Source organism: Pieris brassicae, chromosome 14, assembly GCF_905147105.1.
Source record: "Pieris brassicae chromosome 14, ilPieBrab1.1, whole genome shotgun sequence".
NCBI lineage: Eukaryota > Metazoa > Arthropoda > Insecta > Lepidoptera > Pieridae > Pieris > Pieris brassicae.
In genome coordinates, this window is record NC_059678.1 from 5,586,233 (window position 1) to 5,596,167 (window position 9,935).

The 9,935-nt window shown below is 34.8% G+C and overlaps 1 protein-coding gene across 4 annotated transcripts in view; it reads right to left on the reverse strand.

Annotated features, from left to right (window-relative positions):
* LOC123718237 (RNA-binding protein Musashi homolog 1-like) overlaps window positions 1–9,678 on the reverse strand; it is a 92,118-nt gene extending 82,440 nt beyond the window's left edge. For 3 of the 4 annotated variants that reach the window (XM_045674712.1, XM_045674711.1, XM_045674710.1), the window contains exon 1: window positions 9,556–9,678. In XM_045674712.1, coding sequence (XP_045530668.1) covers window positions 9,556–9,623 — 68 coding nt within the window. In that variant the 5' untranslated portion in view covers window positions 9,624–9,678. The remainder of the gene's footprint in view (window positions 1–9,555) is intronic. The other variant, XM_045674715.1, reaches the window with a different exon arrangement.
* Window positions 9,679–9,935: the final 257 nt, after the last annotated feature.

The following is a 9,935-nucleotide window of genomic DNA, read 5'->3' on the forward strand; positions in this document are numbered from 1 at the left end:
AATAATAATTTACATAGCAGTGACCTCTTAAATAATATTAAAATTGTCGTCCCGTACTCATTCCCTAGTCTAAAACCAGAAATATCTTCCAAATTCCTCCTACAAGGAATTGTATTATATATTTAAATCTTTAATTTCTTCTTTTTAAACACTTATGTTTACTTCAATTGTCATATATTTTAGATGAAAGATTATATAAAATATGCAGTAGATTAAACACAATGTATGATGTGGTAAGCTTTAATAAACGTCTACTTGAACACCACGGCCCAAGTCTCTACTCCAAATCCCAAAATCAAAGTTGAAGAATGAATATTTACATGTACTTTTTGTTTCGTATTTGTTTATCAAAGTAATCTGTTTTAGATTAGTATATTGTGTCTTATATTATGTGTATGTCAAGATTACTTATAAATAAATAAAAATGGCCAAACACCACGTATATCCAAACAAACTGTTTCAATTCAAATATATCCCAAAATATAAATCTAGGGAGTTCATTTAGCCGGTTAATAAAAACGTTGTTTACTATTGAATCTTCAGTGTTGAGTGAACGATAGGATAGCCGTGTTTTATACATTTGTTGGGATATTAAGAAACCGGACAAAACCGGTGCAAACGAGCAGAAGACTTTCCTGATGATAAGTGATACCGGCCATGGAAATTGCAAGAGGGCTCGCAATTGGCAGTGGGCTTCTGGTTCCAGTTATTGGCGCATCAAGACTGCCTTAACAACGGACGTATGGGTGGTATTCTGTAGTCTGCATCGATGTTGATGAATGTCAGTTGCTGGTATTAATCCAACCAACACTGAACACTATGGTGAATCCTGTATAAGACATAGAAAGACCCCACATCAGTTCACAACAGCAAGGGATCAAGCCGCTGCTGTGGAATTCCATTATTACGTGTATTAGGCACAGAAGGCTTTTCTTTGTGTAAGTTTTTAGAAAAGTGTTTTATTTTATTTTAATTGTCATTATTACATTATGATTATGTAAATTTCATGTGAATTAAATAATATCTGATCACCAGATCTACAAAATGCATCACCTTGATACTTCCGAGTTTGTGTCTTGTTCCCACAGCGCCTGATAGAAAACAACCGTTTTTATTTATTTAATTACAATAAATAGTTGTTTTATTATGTAATGAGGAACATTTGTTTACAAACATTTTCAATAAACCGTGGGTATTTATTTTATATGTAAATAAATGTTATAAAGATTTAAAAAAAAATCTATACTTGTTTACTATATGTATCTCGAAAGCTACAAGTCTGTCAAAGATCGATGGAACAATGTATCATAGGGAAGTTAACACATCATTAAGACGAATAACTAAGGTAGAAAATGTTAAAAAAAATCAAGCCCAAATGGACATATGGCAACAGAAAAGTGGTGCAAGAAAGTACTGAACTGGTGATCAATGTACAATAAACGAAGCACACAACTTTGAAAGTTGATAGATCAGCTTGCGGAAACAGCAGGTACATGGCAGAGAGTGGCAGCGTGCAGACAAAGGCAGGATCTGGAGGACGCCTTTGCCAAAACAAGCCACACAGATACTTTAAAAAGTATTATTAAATGATATAATTGTGATCCGTTCGTAAATGTGCCGTTGATATTTTTATCCGAAATCCTATTTTCAAATAAATGTATGGTCACTCTATATAATGTAAACACATTCTCACGCCACACCTAACAATCCAATACTTATTAACTTCCCGTGACTTTGCTTAATTTTTATATTAATCCGTCATCTCTAATGAATACTTCCTGTATATAGTTAATAATAATAATAAACATAAAAATAGCCCTACAAAGTCACATATAACAGTTGTCAAAACTTATGGTCTAAATACACTCCCTGGATATAACTTCTTGGAAGATGATTAACAACATGGCGTTAATTTAAATACATTGTAGTATATGTAGATAACCACAGCCGTGTTGGATACCTCGGTAGATACAGGCAAGTTTCATTGCCGATGCAGAACAATAATCAGTAAACATTTTCGTAGTAAAACACTAATTTAATGACCGAGTCCGCCACTTTTTTGTAATAAGAATTAAACAGAATATGCGTCGTTTGATTTTTCGCCTTGCGGCCAGGATTAGGTGTTTGGACGATACCACATTGTCGTTGTTATATTCTATAGAAACTTTTACAAATTTCCGCCATTTTTAAAAAAATCAAATATACGTAGACTAATCAAATGTCAGGCTCTCAGAAACTAACACCTGTTGACGTTTAAGAATAGTTCGCAAATCATTATCAAAAACGATAAAAAAAAATTCAAAATTCTTTATTTGTTCAGATATATGTACAATGGAATTCAGATTGAGGCCTCCCTAGTAAGTCAGAGACCTGTGCCAGGGAAGCTTCGCTCTTCTTTAAATTTACAAAGTTTCATCAACCAACACAAATGGTTTTAAAAAGAAATAAATAAAAAAATAAATATATGAATATATTATGATGACTATGTAATGTGTTTGTGAAAGACGAAACAAATATGTGCGCGTGTTGCATGAAATGATGGATTAAGGAAAAAATTATATTAGAGGATTTAACAATGCTTCTGTTTTGTTGTAGTTGAGTGTACCGAGCCAATGGTTTAAAGTTGTTTTACATCTGTGGTATGTAAGATTATGCAAGCTAAGGGTTTCATTTAAACTATTATAGAGATAAGCTGGGCGATTGTTGTTGATCGGTTACTTAATATGTTTATTTGTATTATATACAAATGTATCATGTAAGAAAATGCATGAATAACGGAGCACTCGCGTGGAAATTCTTCACTTTCTATTTTCTTACATCTGCTGTAGGGCTGTCTCATTGTAGAAATTGATTTATTTTTAAAACTGTCATATTATGTGTGGAAGACTGCAGTGCCCTGCAACCTCAAGAGAGGATTCTAAATTCAGATAAACACTGATTGGCCTAAAGCCTCCGGTGGCTTTTTATAGAACCTCGCTGTTGGGCTTAAGGGCCTTTACAGCTCAGCCTATTGCGAGACTGGGACCTGGACTTGGGGCGTGATTGGGTGGTCAATCGTCTGAAGGACAGGACGGAAGCTGATTGGAGTGAGCGATGTGTGAAGTAAAGGTTTACCGGTGAAGGCGTTTTCTTCAACTGGTTAGCTCCAGTGGTTATCGACTTGTATATATCTCGGAATAACTTTTTAAGTGCGTTACAAGGTACGACGTCAACATTATTTGTGGCCGCAGATTGCAGGTGTCGCTACATATGAATTAATTTATTTAAGGAAAAGGGTTAGTCGATATCACAGGAGACCGAGGAAGTCCAGCTATTCAACGGGGGAGCGCTGCCAGTATCTTGGAAACCTTGCCTTAAGGAACTCCTTTTAATAATATATTTTAGTTTTCATGTTTTATGGGTTTATTCTCATCTAATATATGTTGTCTATTATGTATGTAGTAATAACCTAGCATGGGTAATATAAAAATTTTGTTTAGCGACGGCCACTTAGCAGATAAAAAATTTATATTAGAGTCTATTAAATTTTTGTGTACCTATACGGATTTTTTTCAAATTCTCATAATACAAATGAGTAGACTTAATATTCCTATAAAATACTAAACGTATTAAGACAACCCTAAACACTTTTTTTAAGGCGATTGTGTCAATGTTAATCGGAATTTCATTTTAATCTGTAGAGGAAGTAAATGTTACCATTTTACAAATTAACACAAAAAAAATACTTGCTCGTTCTAAAATACAGAAATCTGAAGTCGACGCAGTCTTGTTGCATAGTCAACAAAATCCATCTCTTTTCATCATAATTTAAGCTAAATGGGACATAAAGGGACAAAAGATAAATACATTGTATTTGATTAGATCTTAGATCTTAATCATTATTATATAAAGGTAAATAAAATGAATGAAAAAATATGTAGTAGTTTATTGTAACTAGATGTCACGCTCAATGTCTAATTTATGTTTGGCGCCAAAACTAACGCGACCACAGATGATAAAATTGAATATGTCATTGTTTCGAAGCGTCCTATAGCAAAATGTATAAGACCTCTAACTTCGTGGAAATGATCTGTCAAATAATAAAAAAATATTGGTTAATGTTTATATTGTGTGCATATTATAATTTCGCTTGAAATGTAAATAAGTAAACAATGACTTATCTATATGAGATTTGTGAGAACATCCAAATGGTCAGTTGAAAAAGTCTTTTAAAAATTTTTAGACTAAAAGCTCTCGGACGTAAAACGCAGATCAAAGGAAATGATTAAGCGTTTTCAATTTCGTGGTGTGTCTAGTGGCTGCCATAACATCACACGTAATGTATTACGCACGTACTGCTTGTAAACTAGCGTTGTTCAGCACATATTTTCAGGTTCCTCTACTCCAAGGAAGTAGATTTATAACCAGAGAAGTGTAAATAAAATAAATAAACCTGTGGCGCTACAACCGTTTTACGCCTAAGCCTCAGATTTCTGTATCTGTTCTGTGTTGTCAATCGAATAGGCAAGTAGGTCACCAGCCTCCTTCTGTGTGCTTGGCACACATCGTCGACCCAAACGGGTATAAGGCAAGGTTTCCTAACGATGTTTATCTTCATCAGGCGAATGTTAAATGCGCACAGTGATAAGGGTCGCACGCTGAATCCACAAGTCAATAAACAAATATTCCTTCAACACCCCGATTTACGTAAGAGTTTAAGATATATCCAACCTGGAGTTGCTCAGACTGATTTTATTAAGAACTTCCAATGGCGAGCATTTATGTGGACTTGAAGACTATATTGAATGTCATACAAAGGCTGTCCCATTTAAAAATAGATTTGTTAAATATATTTATAGAACAGGTGTCAAACAGGCGGGAGGCTCACCTGATGTTAAGGCATACATTTCGCACACTAAAAGGTTCGGCCAGCCGTGTTATAATACGCTTTTTTTTCAAGGACCCCAAGACTAATTGCTTCGAAAATACTTCAGTTGGCAGCTGGTTCCACATAGTTGTAGTTTCACGGACGTCGTCATTCGGTTTTCATATTCTGCCTCGACAATAATGAAACTCCAATAATGAAAACAATAATGAAGGTCCAACTAACTGCTCTCCGTGGTAAATGCAGTGGAAGATGGAAGACCCCACATACTCTACGCAACGCCAAGGAATCAAGCTCAGAATTCAGTCGTCTAGATATAATATTACATGTTCCCATCACTAGTGTATGTTTGGCACCAGTGCTATGATAAATGGCACAAGGTTTAGTTTCAGTTAATGTATTGTTTGTTTGCCCAGCATTTCTTTAATGCCACTTTACTGATAATTAATATTTAACAATATAATTATCTTTTGTACATTAAGAGAGAGGTTCACAGATCTTAATTTCAGAAATTTCTCTAGCTTTGAAGAGTCGGACGTCGGAGAATGGTTTGTTTTTTTTAACTACGTTGTTAATAATCGAAAAAAAGAAATGTCCCGCATGGCTAGGTTTCAATATAGGACAGGATATAGTCACAATGTGGAGAGGACCAAAAGGAAAATGGCGCACAGGACGACTCCAAATGTGATGGTAGCACCTTTCTATAACTATTGGCCCATACTGGCTTCAGGCTTGTGTAAGAAAAATGTAATTTCTTTTTTTATAACAGACGGGCAGGATGCTGCGATGTTAAGTGATACTGCTGCCCATGGACACTCACACTGCTAGAGGGCAAGAGTGTTGCCCACGTTTTAAGTAGGTTTGGATACCACATAGTGCCATACCTAACGCCGCAAAAGACGACCTAGGTCCAGGTCAGGAGAAATGGCTTTCTTTGCAGGAGGAGGCCTGGGAGGGGGTTACTAATAATTTGATATATGTAACAAAATATCATTATAGTTTTAAAGGCTTTATTTATATTATTAGACACTCGGTATAGTAATTTAAGGAATTAACATGCTCTGTGCAAACGCCTAGTTGTAATGGACCTGATTCTATGTAACTTTGACCACAGGTTCTTAGAATGACACAAAATAACAATTGTACACGACATATTGTGTATTGCGAGAAACAAATTTTAGGCAATGAACATGTCGTTAAAAATCCTTAAAAAGATAAAATGGTAATCTGCAACACGGATGCACAGACTACAATCAACGTGACATATGTAGTACATGTCAGTCTTTAGCTATAGAGCTATAGTCTATGAAAACAGATAAATAATTTATACCGCGGCGTCTATTTTCACAACGTAATAAAAAGTTGGGCGTTAACTTCAATTAACCAGTTTTCCGTTGATTACTAATTATTACAAAATCTCCGTTCCGTTCTATTTCATCTGTATTATTATGATTATACCATATTCATAAAAAATATAGATTAGTGTAGGCCTAGTGGCTTCAGCCGGCAACTCTCATCCCTGAGGTTCGGATCTGTGCACCAATGTAGTTTCTGTCTGTGAGTTTTTTTGACTATGTATGCATGTTGTTCCCACGAGATTGTAAGTGCGTGCTCCTATTTAACCATGCCTCCTGCTGATAGAGGATCTTTGACAATCTGAGACAAATCTTTGTTTTTAATATTTTATTATTATTTATTACTTAATATTCCATGTGGAACATGGTGTAATGGTTGCAGCTCCTTACAAACATAAAAAACAAAAACTTGGCGATTAAAAAGAGTGGCGGAGAGTTTATTGTAAGTTCTTCTCTTCCGTTCTACGCCCTTGATTTTAGAACTGGCAGTAAATGTAAAATTAGAAGCAAATAGCATTTAATAAATATTTCTTAATTGACGTTTATAAGTGTTACCTAAATCAATATTTGATTTTCAAGTTGAAATTGTGCACATTTAACAATAGCTCTAACGGTAAAGAAAAACATTTGTCAGGAAACCAGCTTGCCCAAAATGTCTACCGTGTGTCAGGCATAGGGGGAGCTGGCCTGAGCACCTGGGCAAGTCATTAATCAGAAACAAATCCGAGCCAGGCCTAAAAAGGTTGAAGCGCCTTTGAGCTTCATAATCATTTGTTGCCAATGTTAAATGCGCACATGGAGAGGAAGTCTATTGGAGCACAGCCGGGGATCGACCTCAGGGCGTCTCACGCTGAAGCCACTAGGCCAACACTGATCACTGAACGCATAGATATAATAAATTCCTTGTTTAACTAATAAATAACATAAAACAAAATGGCGTCGCAGTTACTTCCCATGTCTTCTTAATACTGACGTTCATAAATATACATAGTTCCCAATAATTATTACGTAAGTTTTGTATTTGTATTTGATTACACAAATAATTAAGTTGTGTTTTTGGTCTATGAGCTTTATTATATATTTATTGTATTTAATTATCGTATTCGATTTATATAATCCATATAGAAAAGCACAGATTCAAAACTAAGTCTGACTCTATGTTTAAAGTCTATTAGATTTTGACAGGCGTCGTAATCGTAATAATTATGGGCTAAATTGTCTACAAAAAGTCTTATTCGTAATTAACTATAAGTCCTATTTGATTCATTGTTATTTATTGTGACACAACAATAACAGTTGGCTTGCACAATTTGCAATAATTGCATAATAAAACAGATTGTTTACAGTTCAGAATCAAAGAAGAGTCATCTGCATTTATCTTGATTTTTTGTCTATTTTTTTGACAATAAATATAATAAAACTTAATTGTCACTACCAACTTCCATTATTTAATAACGATATTAGTACTGTAATGATTTGTACATGACAACGTTTACTTTTTAGTTAAATATAAAAACCGAAACGCAAATACTAAATACTCAACAAGACAGAATAAAAATAATTTTCAATAAATATATCAACTTCAAATAGTTATTAAAAAACACTGAACAGATGGTTATTAAACCTCTACTGATCTCTATGGTTAGATATTGTTGGATCAACATATAAATATAGAAGTTTGTGAGCCAAAATAAATCATAATAATAAAATATAATTGTATTATGTGATACATATCAAACATAATATGAAATGTTAAAAATAAATCAGTTTTATTAAAATCCAGCGTAACATTGCATGTACCAAGTTCGCGGCAACAGATGGCGTGAATATTCCATAGACTAATCATGTCAAATTGTCATCTGTCAACGTGGCAATCACTGGCTGACAACTGAAAATCAATCGAAACGTCATGTGAATAATACGTTCGCGGTTTTTTTGCAGTTTAGAACATAGATCAGAGTTTTATAAACTATTATAGTTAGCTTTTATCTGTGGTGTTTATCTTGCTCCCTGGTTTAATTAACGCCGAAAATGTGTCCTTTTTACTTGAAACTGGTATAAAGTCTCTATTGCCATAATATATACAAAAAAATGTCTCCTTATGTTTGTGGGTGTACATACACACGTAATACATAATATGTATTATAAGTTAATTTATAAACAGTTTTAAATTTCTATTCTAATATTATAAGTAAGTTTGTAAGAGCGTGGTTATCTCCGTAACTCGTCTAATTTAAGGTTAGCATTTTTATGTTGGATGATGGTACATAGCTACTGTATACTATAATATATCAATTGTATGTATACTATTTGTATTAATTGCCTTTTGTTTATAACGAACTCGACAACTACTAGATTTTATTATTATTGTTACATTATGACAGATATTGGTAAGCGGAAAAATAGAACACAAGAACAATGTCTCCCATTTAATAGAGACTAAGTAGTGGAGACACTTTCTTCTGTTAAATATCATTTTTAGTAAATAAAGTTACGATTTATTAATTAGTCTTGGATGTTAAATATCTTTCTGCAGAGACAATTAAACATAATTTAAAAATATTTTCAAGCATCGAGACATTTTCAATTAATGAATAAATATTTTGAGTGAAATAATTATTTCACGATTATTCGTATTTTGCATTTGCATTCAATCATTAAAATAGTGATAGAATTCCATTAATATCATACGAATATCTCAATCATTAATTTCATTAAAAACATATTAAACACTTTTTAGTAGCAACTACAAATTTTATTAATTACGAACAATGATTTAAAATAACATACTAATCTGTGGACTCATATTTAAAAAAAAACCTTTTTATATCGCAAGGGTTGTCACAATCGTTAAAATGCGACATTGCAAGGATTGTTGCAAGTTACCAACACAAACATTGTTCTTGCATTACAAGCGGTTTTCAAGATTCACGACGTACCCTAGATATTGTTTGGAGTAATTGTATTTCAAAATGGAGCTCGCCTAAGGTTCTATACATAGATATCCTAAGCTGCCTATCTGTTGCTGCAGACAGCAGGGGCGGCGGCCTGTATGTCAACCTGTACCACGGCTAAACCACGACGCGTTATAAGTCATTGTGTTTACAACAAACCTGTCCTTCGAAGGGCTATTTGAATTACAACATATCTGACATTGAAACGTGCAGCTAAGCGGATCGTCGAACAGAATCTTGTCACATTCACAGGAATGAGAGAAAAAAAATAAGCGTTATATTGACGTTCTGTTAGTCGAGTCGCTGTAGCGGCACAGTGTCGCGTTGAATATCACACATACACACAGACACTATACACTTAATACACATGCCGGCTCCTCACCTGAGCCTAACTGGCGGTGGGATGTTGAAAGCTGGGAACAATTTCGCGTTAGGATTCTCAAACAGCATTGCGATTGTTTTGTTCACCGCGCGTGCATTGTGCACCCGTCCGCGAGTTGTTGCGGCCGGCCGAACACTACTGACTGGCGGTGTCACCCTCGCCCCGCCGTGACGTCACCAGCTGTTGGTTACAGGCTACCCTTTGCCGTCCCTCTCTTTCCGCCTCGATCAGAGTGAGAGGCATAAAACCGCAGTCTGCTATGCCGACGTATTCCTTGAGCGATACAGCCCTCGTTCATTTTGTAGGGCTTCGTTACGCCTAAAGTTATTCATCGCGTCCATTTTAATTGAAGTTATTTTCTAATACCTGAGTGTACAGCT